Source organism: Neopelma chrysocephalum, unplaced genomic scaffold (genome assembly GCF_003984885.1).
Source record: "Neopelma chrysocephalum unplaced genomic scaffold, ASM398488v2 Primary Assembly neopelma1_24, whole genome shotgun sequence".
In the NCBI taxonomy this organism is placed as follows: Eukaryota; Metazoa; Chordata; class Aves; order Passeriformes; family Pipridae; genus Neopelma; species Neopelma chrysocephalum.
Window position 1 is genome coordinate 19,602,495 of NW_020897693.1, and position 20,225 is coordinate 19,622,719.

At 38.3% G+C, this 20,225-nt stretch overlaps 1 protein-coding gene across 4 annotated transcripts in view; it reads right to left on the reverse strand.

The window, feature by feature from the left end:
- Window positions 1-369: 369 nt before the first annotated feature.
- PLA2G4F (phospholipase A2 group IVF) overlaps window positions 370-20,225 on the reverse strand; it is a 26,172-nt gene continuing 6,316 nt past the window's right edge. For 2 of the 4 annotated variants that reach the window (XM_027706781.1, XM_027706763.1), the window contains 17 exons: window positions 18,744-18,872; window positions 17,251-17,291; window positions 16,624-16,666; window positions 15,385-15,451; window positions 14,914-15,083; window positions 12,390-12,503; window positions 11,840-11,877; window positions 10,763-10,898; window positions 9,922-10,058; window positions 8,616-8,838; window positions 7,949-8,063; window positions 6,602-6,739; window positions 6,044-6,151; window positions 4,926-5,120; window positions 4,432-4,598; window positions 3,177-3,363; window positions 370-1,882 (listed from right to left, as the gene is read on the reverse strand). In XM_027706781.1, the coding sequence (XP_027562582.1) occupies window positions 1,653-1,882; window positions 3,177-3,363; window positions 4,432-4,598; window positions 4,926-5,120; window positions 6,044-6,151; window positions 6,602-6,739; window positions 7,949-8,063; window positions 8,616-8,838; window positions 9,922-10,058; window positions 10,763-10,898; window positions 11,840-11,877; window positions 12,390-12,503; window positions 14,914-15,083; window positions 15,385-15,451; window positions 16,624-16,666; window positions 17,251-17,291; window positions 18,744-18,872 (2,238 nt within the window). In that variant the 3' untranslated portion in view covers window positions 370-1,652. Of the gene's footprint in view, window positions 1,883-3,176; window positions 3,364-4,431; window positions 4,599-4,925; window positions 5,121-6,043; window positions 6,152-6,601; window positions 6,740-7,948; window positions 8,064-8,615; window positions 8,839-9,921; window positions 10,059-10,762; window positions 10,899-11,839; window positions 11,878-12,389; window positions 12,504-14,913; window positions 15,084-15,384; window positions 15,452-16,623; window positions 16,667-17,250; window positions 17,292-18,743; window positions 18,873-20,225 lie in introns of those variants that run through there. The other 2 variants (XM_027706768.1, XM_027706775.1) reach the window with 2 other exon arrangements.

A 20,225-nucleotide genomic window follows, 5' to 3' on the forward strand; every position in this document is an offset into this window, starting at 1 on the left:
GCACCAATTATAAAGGAAAATTATAACATTAAGTTGCTGTTTCTCTTATTCCAGCTTAAGAAAATAAGTGCTAAGAACATAAAGGATACATCCTTCCAGATGAAGGCATAATTTGAAATAGATCTAAAAAATAAATTTTGAGCCATGCTTCCTCAGAGAGAAGTCTCACAATGAAAAGATTACTTTCTACTGCTGTGCAACACCAGCCTGACATGGACTCAGTAATTCATTATCCCACTGTCAAGTATCCTGATGCAATAAAAGAAACTATGCAATATAGTATTACATTGACTTTCTTGCTTACTTTTTATTGAAATGAGGAAAAATATATCAAGACAAGCGTTTATAAGAAAAACTGTGAAAAGCATGTGAGAAAAACTAATATTTATTAAAAGAGAAACACATTAAAAAATGTATCAAGAATCATCCTCATCTATAAGCCTTTACATTCTTTCATAAGACAAATTTCCTGTCTCCAGTTTTCAAATACAGAATCAGTACATTCAACTCAGTGTAAAAGCCACAAAAGTAAACAATGCTTGTTTGTCATTGGTTTGTGTTACATATTTTTATATTACATATTTTCCAACTGCATAATTCAGTCCTTTTCTCTGAGCTTTATGCAAAGTGAGGTGAATTCCATCCCACAGCACTGCAGCACATTCGTTCACATTTGTAAGGTGTGCCTACCTTGACTATTGATGTTTCTGATATATATAGACATACAAATTCCTCCAACAAAGGTCCGGTTGAATCGCACACTGAAGTGTAAGGCAGAAAATATCTAATTCAAACCCTTCAAAGGAGCCTTCCTTCCTCTTATACACAAAGAGAAAGATGAGACTTATGGTACTTTCATCACACTTTCATCATCTCATGATGATCAAACTGTAGGAAGAAGTAACACAATCCCACGATGTGTTTTTAATTGTTAAACATAAAAAAGTGAATATTTATTTCCTCAAAACCAAATTGTTTATGAAAATAAGGTACTCAGTGTTGAAGTTCTGGTAGACTAAAAGTCATTAAAATCCCTGAGATGGTTAGGAAGGAAATATCACAAAGATCTTTGAAATCCTGAATGGCAAAAATAGAAAGCAAGTAATCACTGTTCAGTCTTGAAAGTATGCAGGCATCAGCCAGTAACAAGTTGAAAGCAAAAGGACACATCTCTCTCAGTGTGTGTGTATCTGTGGAATTACTTGCAAGATGATGTAAATTGTAAAAGTTCATGAAGGGAGATTCAAAAAGCAAGAGAGATAGAAGTACAGAAGAAATCAGTGTTTCCCCAAACACTAACACACCTTTGACAAAAAGAGGTGCATTGCTTAGTGGAGTTTGGAAGATTATTCTCCAGATGCTGGAACTGTTTGAATAGACCTCCCTAATCATCTGGCATCAGCCACTGTAAATTGAGATACTGGGCTAGATGATTCCTTACTCTTCCCCACACAAGGAAGCAACATCCATGTTGTACGGTACGTCCCTTGAGTTTTCATCAGAGTACATCATCTGGAATGAATTTTCAGTGTCACGTGTACTACTCCCTTGCCAAGAAGATAATTTCCAGCTATTAGTTTTCAATATTCGGTCTTGAACCTCATGGCTTTTGTACACTGTAGCCTCTCTGTATCCTCAGCTCTGGAAGCTGCTCATGTATTGGATTTATTGATGACCTTCTTCAACTTCCTCCTTTGCAGAGCCAAGTTCAGGGTTTTGAAGAGAGTGTCCTTGCTGTTCAGAACATTGTAGCAATTCACTTCCACTAACCTGTTGAAATCATATGGCTCAAAGGTGAAATTTAGTGTACGGTAAGGAGAATCCTTTGACTCAATGATGAAGTCACCAAAGGATTTCTCTTCTTCTGACTCACGTTCAACTCCTGCAATCAGAAAGAAAGAAGAAAATTACAAAAAAAAACCCAGCCATGGTAGACTCCTTTTAGTTCAATTCCGCTAGGAGTATATCACAGATAATTCTATTGAACCTTAACTTTTTCCCCAAAGCTTCTCTGCAGAGACTTCAGTTCCTTCCAAAATATCTGGAAGCTGAAGGCAAAGTGCTATTATTTGGAGCCTCTTTCCACTAGGCTCCAAAATACAGTACTAAAATACATTTCCATTGTGATAAATTGTTTAGTTCATCTACGATCATTCTTAAAATAGGAAATATAAAGCTCAATTCTTCCTGGAAGTACTGTTCTACACTAAAATAAAAGACACATCATGAGTTCAACTGCACTTAGGACGCTAGTATAAACTCTTCAAAATATGGTAAATACTTTTTTTAGCACTCTGCCACTTAAATTTAAATACCATTTCGAAAGGTGAACATTAAAATAGTTTGCTAATAACACTTTGCTTGTTGCTGTTAGAAAAATGAAAGTCTCAAGTCACATCCAAGCCTAACACTTTGAAACTCTTCATCGTTGATGAGGAAATGCAGCCAGGGCCTGGCAATCATTACAGTATTAATACAGACAGCATTAACAGTGTGCCTTACATCCCCCTTGCCTGCACCAGTCCTGCATGTTCTTTTCTATGTATTCCAACAGTTTTCTTCAGGATGCTGTTTTCTCCCTCATAGGAGAAAAAGGACATTGATTTTTGCCTGTCTCTTTTTAAAGGTAAATAGCTCCATGTTTCATCCCAGCGGTCTTGCCTGATAGACTTTACAGCCTATATGAATCACATTAAATGAAGAAAGGATCATTTATCACTTGATCTCACACTACAAGGGCACAGGCCACTTAACACAAATTACATGATCTGATGTACAGATTGGTCCCCAATACCTTGCTGCTTAGGGGTTTATTCTTATTCAATAAACAAATGAACTCCTTATTTAATCTGATTATTAGTTCTTTCCTATATATTCAGAGTAACTAGAAGTAATAGAATCAAGTATCAGGGCAGAAAGGTTCAGAAAGAAGCAAAAATTTAGCCTAATTTTGTTTCTTTCGGCCCTTAGATTTTATTTTTTTGTCAGCCCCTTCTCCTACTCTCCCTTCCAAAAAAGTAGTTGAAACTCATTCCGCCTTAAAGGTAAATAACAATTTAATAATTACAGGGTAATACTAAGACGAATGAAAAGAGGAACACTGCGCACACTGAATTTTCCCCATCAACACACCCAAAGGATTGTTACAAGAGCTCTTTAAGATATAGTTTCTTTACCTGGAGCCTTGTATTTCTGGAAGGTGTCATTCACTAATGGGAAATGGACTACAATTGGAGCCTTTGGATTGTTATCATCCACAAACATGTAACACTCCTTTGGTTTCTTTTCATCTTCCTCACTAAATTTGATTTTTGGAAAAGGAATGTCACGCTCCTCACAATATTTCTGAGTCAGTTCTAAAACCTGTTGTCAAAGAATAAAAAATAATTGCAACAGAATACCAGCTACACCTCTAAGATCATCTAACTACAATTCACAAAGAGAAAGAGACTTTGACCAAAAAAAAAAAAAAGGGAAAAAATGTGACAGAAACTCAGCTTCAAATCAGCAGAAACAATTTCTCTGGCTGGCGATATAGAAGAATGAAGAGCAGAATTGGGAACTGCTAGCAAACCATCAACAGGTTGCAGCTGAAATTTTTTATGTTTTGCTACTCCAAATCTATTCACCTTGACTTTTCTGCCTTTAAAAATGAACACTTTTATATACGGAAAATAACTTGTTTGCATGAAGAAAATCACCAATAACCAGTTTTCCTTTAGAAGTGTATATCAAAGTAACAACAATCTTATGAGCCAAACAAACACTCTTATTTTATGTAACAATCTACTTAGGCTTCTGAAAATTTTTGAATCTTATTATAGTTGTCAACTTTCTATCTCTTCATGACCTTCATAGGAAAAAGCATAGAAAAATAATGCTTGAAATGTCTTTTCCTATGAAGACAGGCTGAGAGAGTTGGGACTGTTCAGCCTGGAGAATACAAGGCTCTGAGAAGACCTTATAGCACCCTCCAGTACAAAAAAGGGGACTTACAAGAAGGCTGGAAAGGGACTTTTCACAAAGGCATGTAATGATAGGACAAGGGGGAATGGCTTTAAACTGAAAGGGTGTAGGTTTAGATATTAGGAAGAAATTCTTTACTCAGAGGGTGGTGAGGTACTGGAACAGGTTGCCCAGAAATGTTGGGGACTCACCATCCCTGGAGGTGTGCAAGACCAGGTTGGATGGGGCTTTAAGCAGCCTGGTCCAGTGGAAGGTGTCCCTGCCCATGGCAAAGGGGTTGGAGCTAGATGATCTTTAAGGTCCCTTGTAACCCAGGTTATTCTATGATTCCATGAAAGACATAAGGATTTATTTTAATTCATTTGTTAATTAGAGTGTGTATTCAACATCAACTGATCTGCCATCATTTTGAATATGATTCTGTGCTTTTATGTTCATGTAATAATGTTCTGCTACATCTCTCACCTCAAATGGAGCTTCCCAGGAAAAATTGAATGACAAGATAACATCCACATCCCTCTCTGGCTGAAGTACCAAAGGAAAGGGAGAGTTGATAGAAAAGCCACCATCCACTAAATACAAGCTCTCTTCCATGGGGGTCAGCTGGTTGGGAAATGCATCCAGATGAGTACCTGTAAGACGTTTCAAGTAACACAAGTACCTATATTGGTTCATTACACACCTCTCAGTAAAAGCAACAAACAAAGCTTATGCTAGTGCTATAAGAAGAAAAAAGACATTCCAACATGCACCTTCATCTGAGATTGACCTGTGAAGTCTTATGATGAGCTTGTCTTATATGACAGAACAAACACAGTGGATCAAATTTTTTGCTGTGGGGTAAGAAGGGGTATACTCCCTGACTTCAGTGGAACAAAGTCAAGCTCACTTATGTTCTGTGATGTTGACAAAGTATTAATATATTATTTAATATCCCAGACACAAACAGACTCATTTACCTCTCCAAGTCACAAATTTCTTGATGTTAACATAATCTTTATGAAGATATAATCCCTTCATGAAGTTGAAGGTTTCTCCACATGTGACCCGGGACTTGAAGAAATCCTGAAAAATTTGTAGCAAGGGGCCCCCAGGTATAACCAAGCGAGTCTTCAGTCGTGCTGGGTCTCGGAAATGGAATCTTCGGCAGTCATCTGCAGAAGTCACAGAAGGATGCAGAATACAAACAAAATGCTTGTCCAGCTCCAATATTTCAATCAGACCTGTTTCTATAATATTTAACCAGCTATCCTAGGGCTGAATTTGTCCTCCAATAAGAGTATTGTAATGAAATGTAAATGAGCTGCATATGCCATAGTCGGATGATTTACGTGCCCTGCCTAATGGATATAGCATTACTCATAAATCATTGCCCATATTAATTTCAAATCAACACAAAGAAACCCTTGTTACGAAGTGACAACAACTTCTGTCACATAAGACAACATCAGTCAAGCGTACACAGTAGCATTTATAGTTACACAACAACAAAAAGGATGGGGTCGGGGGCCAACTAGGGCTGCAAAGGCAGAGAAGAAAAAAAACCTCTTCTTCCACTAGTTACCATAAGGCTATAACTATGCACAGGAATAACTTTCAGCCTTTAAAACACTTCCTTTTCACTGCTAGGGGCGCAATATATAAATGGAGATCAGTGCATAAATATACAAACAGCTTATCAAAAATTACAAAAAGCAGGACAAAGGGGAAACTGAAAGCCTTTTTTCCACCTCCTGCTTAGCAGTCCAGCTTCTATTCTTCCTCTTCTCACAATTACAACTCCTGCACTGCAATACGTGTTTAAGACAGCTCCCAGAACTCGTCCAAACTTATAGTCAAAGTCAGATACAAATTTTTTTAAAAAGAAGGAAAGTGTATGAAAGAAATTGTAATTCCTCTCTTCACTTTATGTGTGAACAAAGGGAATAACACACGGTAAAAGAGAGATCTGTCTAAATCCATCCTTAATGCTAACTCTTGAAAACTACACACAGCACATTTTTGAGTCATACTATTGCGATTATTCCAAAACCAGCAATCTTTTGAAAAATCCAGCTGTTTTCATGTATGCTCTTACCTACAACTTTGATAACATCTTTGAAAGAATCTAGAAAGCTCAGTCCTATACCAACCACCTTCAGGCAGATGTCATCCAAGCTTGCCGCAAAAGCACTGCCCCACATTCCTGCAGGAGACGTGGAAGAATTTAGTACTCAAAAGGCTTTACACAGTGTAACCAAAAGGTCTATAATTCCATTGCCATTTGTCATGGCAGAAGGCTGTCACTTGATCCCTACTATTCTGACAGGTGATGTTTGAGTTAATCATGTGACAAATTCCGATGTAAAAATATAACACGGAAATTTTTCCTAGAGAAAAACACCAAAAACACAGTAGGGGAAGACCTACAGCAGACATTTTTGACAGGCAGCTTATAATAGAGTCATCTTGCAGTCTCGGGACATCAGACTGTAATATTATGAACCAATACCTAAAACTCTGGAGAAAGACTTGATATTTTTTACTTCGAGTTCTTTAGCAAGGGACAAAAAGGCATGGACTTGAGCTCATGAGTCCTGAAAGCAGCATGGTTCCTTTCCATCTCCTCATTTTAATCATCATCATAATATCATACCTTGTAGAAAACAAATCCTGGGCTCTGGATGTTTCTGGACAAGTCGTCCCATGAAGAACTCACTGTCAAAGTCCTCTGTTCTGACAAAGGCTCCATATTTGCGAAATCCAACTTCATAGGGAGTGAACTCACACCATTCTAAGAACAAGTCAGCAGGATATTTACTCATCTCAGAAGAAACATAAGCAAAAATATTTATCTGGTATTGTTCACACAAGGGAGACAGAAGGGAGTTTCCCTCCACTTTTCATGATCACTATGGATTTCCCTGCCTCTCTTCTCAGTAAGCCTCTATCTATTATTAACAAAAACTCTTGTACAGGCTTTCATCCCATCTTGCTCCATCTTGAGTTTGCCACTACAGAAACAAGCTGCCTATTTTACTTCTACTTTAAAGTATTTTGATGGCTCCCTTTTCCATCCCAAATGGAAGCTATATCATTTTTCTCAGCTTTTCTTCACACTACATACCATCTCTCAGAAACTACTACAGTACCAACTTGAAAACTCGATTGGCCCACAGTGTCAGTCTTCATTGTCTGCCTATCAAAATGTCCCCTTGTGCCTGAAACATTTCTACAAATAGTTGAAAGGTAACCAGAAGTTAATCATCAAGTCCAACTCCTGGCCCTGCACAGAACAATCCAAAAAACCACAGCATGTGTCTGAAAGCATTACCCAAATGCTTCTTGAACTCTGGCAGGTTTGATCAAATTAAATTCATTCACAAATTCACATGACATCAAATTCATTCAAACTCTTCCAGAATAAAATAAACAAAGAAAAAAGTCCCCTAGAGGTACACAGATGGACACAAACATTTGTGATTGTGTCTCCTGTATCTATCCTCACTTGTTGCATCATGTTTAAAGTTTCAGTGAAGGACTGGTCTTCATTTTTTTACCATAAGAACTCAAGCTTCTAAAATCCATAATTTTGATGATGCAAACTACAAGGTGCCCAATCTATCATTTTACATGAATCCTACAAAAATTATTTATCCGAGACTTTAAAAGAAAGTGGCCACCTAATTACTAAGGACTCTAATTCTCTGATTCAGACACAGACATGTATTATAGGAATCTTCTCAGCTCCTGAAAATTTCAGGCAGTTTCTACCAAAACATGTGGAGTGGCCAACAATGTTGAATCTCATTTCTCCATTTTAGCCATGATGAAGACATTTGCTATCAGGATGATAACACTCTGCCAATCAGTATCCTGTTGCCTCTTGCTACCAACTGCTGCTTGAGCCACATTTCCTGTTGTCAGCTGCTCACTACCCAAGGAACTGGATAGGTGAAAGTAATTTATTGATTTTAGCAAACAAAAATAAATTTCTATATACCTGCAAAGTCACCACTGCTCATATTGGGTCTCACATTGACAGCTGCATAGATAGGGTAAGGGTTCTGGGCCCATTTCACTGCTTCTTGCTGATCAGACAGCTTTGATGGGTCTTCCTGGTCAAAAGTAGGGAAGTAGAAGCACACTTAGGCAAGCTCTGTATCCATACTTTGATAACTGGAAGCTGTTGCTTAGCACTTCTGATTAACAATACTACTAAGTCAAAGTCCCTTTTCGTCCCACTGTCGAGACACATGGTTAGATTTGGTCAAAATATTTCTGCAGTTGCATACTTAGAATGTCTAGTGTTTTTAATGAACTCAATATCCCTCTGATTTCCAGTCTCAGTTACATAGAAAATACTGCACAGTAATGCCATTCTGCAAAACTAATATCATTCTCTCAGGTTTAACGTGCCCAATACAAAAGCTACTAACTTAATAACAGTCATTCCAAGAAAACACAGGGGTTTTTTCTATAGCCCTGATCTGTATGACTTGAAAATTCTTGAATAAAGAAGATATTATGTTTATTCCGCAACGCTGTCTATGCCAGAACAGCTCACAAAAGTGGAGAGTAATTGGTTTCTTGAAACAAAACATGTGGGTATGTAGAGCTCCCACCTGGAAAACAAAAAGCAGTACACATCCAAACATAAACCCTTTTACCTTCTGTTGTAGGAAAAATTCCACAATAAGGCCCCACAAATCTGTAAAGGAAACTTTCCGTCCACTATTCTCCATTGCATTCAGTTCCTGGAAATAGTATTTCAGTCGTTCTGGGGAAAATGCCCCTGCTTTGCTGCTGGACACAGCACCCTGAGCTCTTCTGATTGCATCTTGAAGGTCTTTCTGTGACCAGTCAGGGTCTTGATACAGTGTCGATAAACACCTGAAAATGCTTATATTAATATCATCAGTAACAAAGACCCTTGTGTAAAGAATACTTTTAGCTAGTTATAATTAGTGCTGCAGCACTTGAGAAGTCTAGTTGAAAGACAAAGCATCATGAAGAGTAGAGAGTCCATAAATAAAGGCTCTCTGAATTCTAAAATGTGCTGGAAACCCTGACACCTACAGGACAACTTTATCCCGATTGATAACTTGCCTTCCAAGGATGTTCCAAGCATCATATGCAGGCACACATAAACCAGTTCATAAACCTGAGTTAACTCCAGACCATAACAACTATGATAGACTGGCTGACAGCAAGGGTGCTACTGCATGCAGCAATAGAGGCCATAGCCTTCATCAGAATACAGGTCTGATTGAGGAAAAAACTAGTTTGGACCATTGGCTACATTTGTTTGGAAGTGTCTGAGTCAAAAGGGGCAGGCCAGATCACAAGGTCAGTGGAAGAGAACCAGGCAAACAGGAGTTAATTTAACACACAGAGGTCTGGAAGGGAGGGTTACACTGTCAGATTGCACAACTCCTCAGTGAAATCATTTCACAAAACCGACATGTACTTAAAAGAGATGACTTCATCACAAACTTCAAGAACTGAGATACTGAAACATTCTAGCCATGTCTAACATTTCAGCACATTGCTCCAGTCCACCAAAAGGCAAAACAGTGCTATGCCTCTCTTCAGCCACTTATACCATTTTGAAAGGTGATGACATAGTGGCCCGTGTGGACATGTTTCCAGTGACTTGCACCACGCCAGTTATCTTCTTGGCAAGAGTAGAGAAGGGAGGAAGGTTTTTTAAGTCAGCGCCCTGAGCAGTTTTATTGATGTAATACATTCTAATATTCAACTGTCAGACTTGCACAAGCAGCAGATTCATAAATTTAACCAGCAGCTGCATGGGTGGGACATGATAATGAATCCCTTAAACTCTTCAGGAGTCTTACAGGTGAAAACTGATAAAATATTAGACTTTGCTGTCTGACTACAGATGGTACAAATGCAATTTCGGTTTTATTTTGCATCAACACTAAGTTTCTGGAGCCAACACTGCATACAGCTTACCAAGTAGAGCCAGAAATCCCACACAGATATATTGCAGCATCCAAAAGGCCCAGCTGCTGGAGCCCAGCAAGACTGCCATAGAACGACGTCAGTGCTCTCATCCCACCTCCAGACCCCAGTACTGCTATGACTGGAACCTGCAGACAGCAAACTCAGGAATCACAACCACAGACTTTTGATTGCCAATGAATTATAGAACTAATCCCATTCAAGACTCACTCAAATTAAAAAAAAAAAAAATAATCAATATTTCTATTTACTTTTCGAGTGATTTCAGGTTTGATTTCAAGCAGAACTCCTTTCCCTATTTTGTAATTGAAATATATTGTTTACTATGAAACAGTAGGGTCAGTTAGGGACAGTCACTTACTGAAACTTATGTATACTGTGACACATTTACTTTCATACAATATATGTATAAGCACAAAAAAGGCAATTATTCTTATAACAGCAGCCAAACACTACCAAGCAAAGCATCAGGACATGACCTATGTAGACATAACAGTGTCCTCAAATAAGCAATTAGGAAGCTATTCCTGTGGTCTGAGCTTTAATTTAAACATTCTGAAACAGACTTTTCCATCACAATTCCAAGCCTAAAACCCAAGATACAAGAGGTCAACAAAAGAAAGTGCATGCATTCTGAAATTTTAATGTTTTGCATTCCAAAACACACACAACAACATTTGAGACTTCAAAACTAAAACATACCAGGGATCTATCTCACACCACAGTGAATGCAAAACATGTTCTCTGTCATAGGCAAGGATTCTTACACCCTCTAATTATCAACCAAGCATAAAGGATTTTATCAATCTCACTATAGCACTGTGCTCAATACCTCATCTTTTGGAGGGGATTCTTTTAAGTGAAGACTCTTTCTCAGTGCCTCAGAAACTACTTTCTTCCTTTTGTCCAAAAATTCTCTCTCGTCTTTACAGAGGTCGAAACCCAGACGTATATCAAGATCCCAAGTACTGAAATAGAAGTCAAGCAAAAAAACACCCAAATTTTGGAGGATTTGTAATTTGCGTGAAAAGAAATTTTTGTGAACACAAAATCTGGGTGCTGATCTGAATTACTGGATCAAACTATTAGATGAAATTTTAGTATATACATCGGCTATTTTGTACAACAGCTTTTGGAATTAAAAATGAAACCTCTCCATACTGTATTTCTCCCTTAATGTTTAAATTCAAAATTTGCATCAAACAGTATTCAGATTAAGCTTCAGGAATTTCACAGAGGAAGAAAATATTCTCAGTAGGTGAAGAATATAGTATGAGGAGCAACTGACATCACTGTATTTACAGGAATGGTGAAATGAGGGGAAAAGCAATTTTAAAACAGAAGTTTCTGAACTTAAGAGGCAGAAGGGGGCAACTGCAATTGCAGTTTAATTAACTTGCTATGAGTTCATAAAAGGGGAGCAGAATCTTCAGATGACTGCATATTAAGTGACCTTATCAACTTACTAGCCAACCGCTTGGTTTTCAGTTATTCTTTCTTTTTTATTCCTTTCTTGCACCCTGCATCTATTTTATAGTTCAGGCTCTTCACACACAGAGGTGTCCTTTCGTATTTGTCAGTACAGGACTGAATATATTTTGGGAAGTATCTGTACCTAACAAAACTACTTAATATTTACATCATCAGCTATTTTACATTTAAGTATTAGGAACACAAAATTTGTACAGCTCTCAGCAGTAATGACACCAGTACAATAGATAGTATTTGGAAATTGAAGAGTCAGAGTTTTAGGAAGAAAAATAATCAAAGATATTTTCTTTTATTCTATTCGAAAAGATCAGTGGAGAGAACAGACCTCACCAGAACATTGAGGAGAGTCACTCAGTTCCTTTACTATGAGAATAAAGGCCCTTCCTCATTTTTAAAGGACTTTGAGGTTCCCACTCACCTCTCTTCAGTTTTCAAACTCATACCCAAACTTTGTCCCTGTGAAAAGAGAGAACACATCTTGCAATTGATAGCAATTATACAGGTGGAACTACTAAACAGAGGTTATGACATCAACAGAGTCACCAGATACTAACCAGAACAGTACTCTCACTCATAAAATGACATCTCGGGAACACCTTTCCCTTGCACCTATTTCAGACATTTTCAATAGTTTCCATAGAAAGCAAAAACATACTCAGAGAGCAGTGTGAAAGGAACTATTTCTTCTGCAAGTGTCTTGCTTTTCTCCTCCTCTGATAATTTTCTTTCACACTCTGACAGACTTTTTTGCGCTGGAAAGTGATGAACTTCATACTTACTTTGCAAGACTCCATTGTGAAAACATTTTTAGAAGAACTTCACTGAGTAATCTCATTATTTCATTCTAGATATCCAAGAAAACAGCACTCCTGAGAATCATGTGTAGCCTAACTTTCCAAATGCCTAAAGGCATTGGAGGAAAAAGTTATCCCATGCATGTTAAAACAAATGCAAAATATTGACATTACCTCTCCCAAAGAAATGATTCTATCAACTTTTTCTCCAATAGGAAGGGAATTAACTGGTACAGTTCCCAATCCCAGAACTGTAGTATGTTTTTCAACATCAGGGTTCACGCCATCCTAATAAAAACCAAAATCTTAATTGAGCTCCACAGAAAAGAAGTTAAAGGCATGACTTTCATATGTCAAAACAGCAAACAATTCTTAATATCACTATAGCTAAATCTTTCCCAAAAGTCTAAAGCTTTTCAAGAGCATCCTGCTTTCTGCTTGACAGATCTTTGCAGGATATTTTTTCATTCAAATGGGGTTTTTTGTTTTTTGTTTGTTTAGGGGGGTTTATATGTTTGTTGTTCTTTGCTTTTTTTAATATACCTGTCTGCCACAAGCAAAAAATCGTCACCTTCAAGTACAAAACTTCCCCCAAAAATAGTTGTGTTCTTGCAATCTGTCTTCAAAGCAGGATTTGAAAAAGATACCAACAAAGGAACAGCATGAGACATACATAAAAAATACTACAAAATAAGCAATAAGATAGTTGCCCTAGGGACAAATAGTAGCATATAATTTAAAAAACCTAATCAATTTTAAAAGCAGAGAAAATTAAAGTTTGCCAGGAAATCCTTGAGTTTTCTCCCATGCAGCAAGTGACAAGCACTCAATACTGAGATATGTGCAGATTCCTAACTTTAAAAGACATATACTAAAAAAACCTCATATCAGAGAGTCACACTCAAACCTACACAGCCTGCTAGGTGGGATGGAGCTCATATATCCACCACAGGGCTCAACCCCTGGCAAGAGACAGCATCTTGAAGGAACAGCAGGTTGTCACCCTTCTCACACCAAGAACTGAAGTCAGATAAGGAACTACTCATAGATTTCACAGGTGTTTTCTGACCAATAACAGCTGTCCTGAGTCCAATGTCCGACTAAGCTCACTGTCCTCCTCCTCCTAACAGGGGAAAATAACATGCATTTAGGTACAGGGCAAGCAACTCTACCATGTTCCTGGCACTCTCCTACCTCTGATAAGAGAAGAAAGATCAGACTTTTATGCTCTATGCCAGCCATTGAAGGAGTATGTTCTGCTAACCAAGGTGGTTGGGCTGAGGTTTACCACTTGGTCCAATCTCCATGGTTGACTTCTACTGTGTTTTTGCTTGCCCGGCTCTGAGTTTTTGACCACTTTAGTCCAGGTCTCTCTCTTCAGCTCATGTTTGCTGCCTAAACAACCCCATGTCAAACCTATTCTTCCATATACTTTCTTGTGTCCTCTTCTCCATAGTTGCCTCTAGAGTAGTCAAGATCACCATTTGCAATCATGCTGCCCAACTGCTTGTGGGCATGAAAAACATCATAGAATAAAGAGTTTCCTTGCTCTCATTTTTGATGGCAACAGTCATCACAATGAATATTCAGTTACTCCGATAGGATGCACACACTGCATGGGTACTTGTACAGACTGCAAAGTAATAGAGAAAGCTAGACAAACCTTTACAAGTGGCAACTGATTTGCAAGTTTCTAATAGAAAGGACTTTCTAGAGAGTATCTCAACAGGTGAAAGTAAAGAGGTCTTCATGCAGCAAGCACGTACAGAGTTCAATTTTTTTAATCCCTGAGTTTGAAGAAATTTTAAATTGTTGGGGAGTGTATATTTTTAAGACAATTTCACCTCCTTACGCAGTGTCAAAGATACAATGCAAAGTCTGACATTTTAAAACAAAAAAAATAGTACTGTGTAAAAAACAATGATAGATAAAAACTTATCTCTCTGCCCATAAATTCCTAATACACACTCAGAAAAAAAATACATTCATTCAAGGCAAGCTTCTAGCCTAGAAAATTTTGGTCTGAGCAGCTACAATATTACAAAGTTGCATCCAAAAGGTACATATGGAAGTGACTGTGTATGGCCAGTCTTCGCGAACGAAGATTTTAAGAAAGGTCTTTTACCTTTCAAGCCTGCGCAATGGATTTTTTAGGTGAGACACAGCCTGCGCTGAACTGAGCCCACCCTTTAATCCTAAGGTTCATCTGCCGGGGCCAAGCGAGCTTTGGACAATGGCAGTGAGGTCCTCAGGACGTAGGTTTGTTTAGAGTGACCTTCTCATAGATGGATGGCCTCACAGGGCTGACGAGCTCCATCTGCCCGGGGGACTAGCCCTGACCGGGAATCGAACCCGGGCCGTGGTGGTGAGAGCGCTGCATCCTAACCACTAGACCACCAGGGGTCCCCATGGAAGTGACTAGTAGCCTTTTTAATAGTTGGTCCCTAGCACCACACAAATATTTTACTTCAGAAGATACTTCCTTCAATGCAAGCTTTTGACATCCACAGGTACCTGAATAAAAACCAAAAACTGACATCCCTGAACATCTGAAGAAGTCTCTGGCCTTCTTATGATCAAATCAAGGCCATTCAATTTATATTTAAGGACATTTTCGTGGAAATAAAGTCACCAGTTTCAGAGTGGATTTATTCAAAAGTGGGTTGTAAATTTTGTAGTAGTCAGCATGGATGCTTACCTGTAGAACAGATATGGTTTGCTCCAGCTGCACTTGCAGTTCTGGACACATTTCTTTATCCACATGAAAAACAAATGAGGTTCCATAATGCTTCTCATTATCTGGTGTCCAAGGAATACTCAACTGCTTTTGATATGCCCCTGGGACAGACAACTTAACTGCACAGCACCCTGTGCATTAGAAAAAAAAGTTTAGACCACAGGAGCCATTTAAATAAATGTTGAAAATCAGGTACTTGTTAAGTGTAGCTGAGACTATGAAAACACAAGCAAAAACTATTGTGTGGTACTCAGTAGAAGTGACCCCATATTATTAAGTATTAAAAATAAAAGCAAAATTGATTTAAAAAGTAAATTTTGTAGTAAGTAAATTAAAATGCACTGTACAGACAGAGAATCAAGTCTCCCTTCTCTCCCAAGGAATAAATATGTTGAAAAGTAGTGCTGACTTCAACTCTACAGGCAGCCCTACCTTGCTGTTTCTCTTTTGTGTTTTCCTCTTTGTTAACAGTGCCTTGCAGAGACAAGCAAGGACGAACCTATGTAAAGAAGAAACCAGCTCTGGTTATACAATTTTTAGTTCACTTCTTTGTTGAAGTTTAATCCACCCACTATATTAGGTGTAGGTTTACAGATGCAAGCTGTCAAAAAAAACCACTAAGGATTGTTTTGTTATTTCAAATAAAGACCAAGTTTTGTTTCAGTAGGACAGGATTATTTGCTCTTGTTTCAAAATCAAAACCACTCTTCTTATTCCAGTTACTGGAGCTTTTTGCAACCAGTACTTCATAGTTACAAGTTGTCAACACCTGGGGTTTTTCTGGTTTTTTACCTTTTTTTAATGCATGTGTGAGTACCTATTCAGAACCTGTTCAGAAGCAAGCACTTCATAAATTCTGCCATGACTTTCTCTCCCAGCTTGTCCATGTCCTCATAAAATTTAGTCTCTCACACCATTCAATCATCACCCCCTCTAGGACAGTAGGTGAGATACTTAGTGGGCCACAACTGCCCTAAAAGAAACTACTCCACTGCCTAAATGCAAGACTAATTTGCTAAGGCAAATTGGAACACAAAAGTTTCTCTTCTGTGAAATAGTTTGCAGAACTGCGCTGTTAAGTGCCACCAATTTTTCAGGAAAAAAAAGGTAAAACTCTACATTTCAACCATTATCCTTTTCTCCTTACAAAAAACATGACACCAATCCCTTTTCTTTGGAGGGAGAAAAGAGGTAGTAACACCTATATTTTTAACGTATATCACACTGATTTTCTTAGATTGATTCACCCAAGAGAACAGGGAGACATCACCTACTTAGTAATGGCATTGATAAAAGCTTAGAAGTAATATGTGTTAAAATCAGAAGAGGGACTATACCTGGCCAGCATGTAGGCTAGAAAACACGATACCATCTTCAAGACTCACTTGCCTCATAAAGACATTTTTTGTTTACATTTTTATAGCAGCCCTACTGGAAAAAAAACCCCAAACCCAACAACAAAAAGCAAGCCACACCTTTCTGCGAGTTACTATCAAGTTTTAAAAATTGAGGAAGATTTTTAAATCAACAAATTGAAAAAGGAAAGGCAGATGCTGGAGAGAATAGGAGCTATTTGGAAGCAGGAGTGGAACACTAAACAACTCTTGCTACTAAAAACTTACCTTCTGGAGTAAACCACAACATATATGATTCTGACTTCCATGTACTCACCACAAGGACTCCATTGGTCAATACCTCTGTAGGGACATCTGAGCTGAGAAAGCAAGAGATTTAATGTAAATGAGTTCTGTTTCTAATTTGCTTCATCCTACTTTGCAAACTAACTGCCTGGATAAGCAGTGGGGTAAAAAGGCCCTCATTGGGGGATATCTATGCAAACACCAATCACATATCCCTTCACAGAACAACAGAGGTCGGGAAATAAAAAAATTTGTCTGCAACTATAAGCATGTGCTATAAGATCTCCCCATCTCAGTTATTTTGATAACTTAGAGAAAAGCTGAGCTTAGATAGGCTATCAGATAGATTAAATACACGTTTGTGTATTTCACATGGTGAACTGTGAAAGCTTTCCACTCCTAAGTAACTAAACCACAAAGTGTTCATTTACTTCTTACGGAGTCCAACAAAATTTATTTCTTTTTTGGTACCCCAAAATTTTGGTGACTGGAGCATTAAGGATATTTGTGGTCAGCCTTTAATGAATCAACTCAAACACCACGGGGAACTATAAAGCATTAGCCTTTCTATGGGCAAGACTGTCCCTGCACAGAAAAAGTAACGAAGACAACATATTTGCAGAGCTCAATTTCATTCAGCTCTTCAGGTAAGACTCACCATTTCTCCAAGTAAAACTCTACATCCAGCTCTTCATTAGCCTTTGAAAACAAAAGTTGGACACTGGTGACCCTTTATCTTGAATATATAATTATGAGACATTTTTCCAAGAGATAAAGCTTTCTTCCTGTTACATACTTATAGTAACTTCCTGTTAAAGTAACGGCTTTTATAAAAGTTCCATTTCAATTTTGAAATGTTTAAATATATGCCTTTAGTTGTTCTTATTGTTCTTTAAACATTCCTCTCCTCCTGGACATATCCTATATGACCAGACACATCTATGTTTGAAGACACAAGTGCACACAAGTGAGAGTTGGCTCTCAGATCCATTACTCTGCTATGAGAAAAAAACCCTCCTCTGGCTCAAGTCCCATTGCAGCGCCATCTCTGCAAACACCTTCTACGTGAGGTTTTGTGCTACCTCCCAATTATTATTATCATTTCAGGAGCTTGCACTCTTAGGTCATTGCTGCATTTGTCTTCTACAGACTTCAATCCAGTCATCTTTTCTCCTACCATAGCATACAGTATATATTTGATACCAGACATAATGCAGCTTTTAAAATAACCAAGTAGAAGCCAACTTGGGTAATTTTATTTACTAAAGTTGGAATTTTCAGATTCATAATTATGGATCAAGATGACTTAAGCATTTAGCAAATTGGTAGAGTTTGTGGGAACAAGGGAGTTACTAAACTTCTTTCCATGATCACAAATCATTTGGAGTGCCTGTGCCACTGCCCAATGTCTCCCTGAGAACTGCATATCAGTTAGCTTGCTTCTGACCACACCAACAGTATTGAAGCCTAGTTTCTCAAGAAAACACATCATTAGCTCACCTTTAATCCCGATCTGTTGCAGCAATATGTTTGTGGTATTTACAAAATAGATCAGATTGGTGATGTGGCTTTATCTATGTAAAACAGGCTGTTTTGTTGTAAGTCCATAAACAGGTGCACAGGGTTTGAGAGCAGTTGATACACTCATCACCCACATAAAGGTTAAAGGTACTGAATACAGTTCAGAGAAAATAAGCTTTTCTTAGACTTCTGACTTATTAGATACAGAGCTAACCTTTGCAGCAATAAACTTCTTTTCCACAAACTGATGATGCCAAACTAAATAACAGTCTATAGTCCCCATAATGATTACCGACTGCAAATTTCTTTCATTTTAAAATCAGTTTATGCTCCTCTAAGTCTTGTGAAAAATCAATTCCCTTTAAATGAAGATGTTTTAACATCTTCAGAATGACAGCAGTAATCTCAAGTTTTACTTAGCTGGGGCATGCCAAAGGCTGTGGAAAACACATAAAATCACTAGGGATTTTAGAAACATCCCAGTTGACAGTAAAACCACATATGCTGTCATCAGCTATTGATTCATTTTTCCCCTTCTAGCCTGTACAACACAGACAAGTCAACCAGCACATACTGCCAGATATCTGTAATGATGAGCTGCAGCTATTCACAGTTGAGCCAGGGACTAACCTCAGGGTTCAACCTGAAAGTGCGCAGCAGGGGTCGACCCGGCTTCATGCCCCCTACATCGAAGACAATAGATGTGAGCTCATCACTGACAAGGACATCCTTATCATAGAGTGTCAATTCCAGAATGTTCTAAAACCAAACAGAAACAAGCAGCCTAAGATCAAAGGACAAACACTTCCTGGGTATCTGTATACAATAGACACTCTGTGCATTAATCAATACCCTTCTCCTTTCCCGTTTCTGAAGAAAATTCACTATTTTCAGCAGGGCTTACAGCATAGTTACGAAAAAAAAGCTCCTAGTTGACAGCATGTAGCTAAAATATTTTCTGAGCTTCCCAACTAGAGAGAGGTGCCAGCTGAATGCAGGTGACAGTACTCTCCACCCATTTCAGGCACAGATTTGCCTGAGGAAGCAATAGCAATTTCCACTCTTCAAGTACGATTCAATCCAGGATGTTAAAGGGACTGATCACTTCCCACTTGGCACTGTCTCAGAGCTGGTAAATTCAAGAAAAACTAATTGAAATAGACACAATGAGTACATATGGCATCCAAAAAAAAATGGCACTGCAGCAACTAGTTTTCAAGGAGACAAGTCTAAACGTAAAATTGTGCTGGTATGGTCTCGCAGCAGTAACCAGACTGAGGCCTCAGAAGCCTGCAGGGGAAAAAAAGCTAAACACTAAAGCTTAGCTTTCAATTTTCTTACCATTTAAGCCAAATAGCATTCCACATTTGTCACCAACCATTGTGGAAAGGTACTCCAGTGAGGGGGACAGTTTCTTGTTAATAAGCACCTTATTCCAAAGCCTAGGATGTTATTCAAAGCAATAGTACCATATTAAAACTGACCTTCTAAAGTACAGTTTCCTTCCCTCTACCATTAATGGCTACTTTGAGAATGAATGTTGACAATCTGAAGACTTTGTTCAATACTCTACTAGGTCCTGCACAGACAGCAGACAGATGTACTGTCCCTATCCAAGAGTTTGACTTTTGGTTTTCTTCATCATAGGAACTGATGGTAAAACTTGACTGCACGAACTAAGTGGCAGTGAGTAGAAATTTGGTTCCCATTATCCTCATTTAGACAGCTACACTGTGAAAGTAGAAGCAAACATCACATAGAAAATTGTTTTATCAAGGAATTTCCTTGAACTTTACCAGGTAGTGCCATAAATTCCCCTTCCTGAGTTGCACCACAAGGATATTTACGGAACATTCTAGCTGCAATTTACACGAAAGTGCAGTTACAAACTGCTGTGGTTATCACTGGACATGCATAGTACAGCTTTTTGTACCACTGAAGACAACTGACATCTTGCAAGCAACACTGGTTTCGAGGGTAATAAAGAACACTTGGTTTCAATGAAGTATCAAAAGCAAGCCAGTATACAAATACAAGTAGTCCACTGCCATTGTCCAAGCTTGCTTGGCCCCGGCAGATGAACCTTAGGATTAAAGGGTGGGCTCAGTTCAG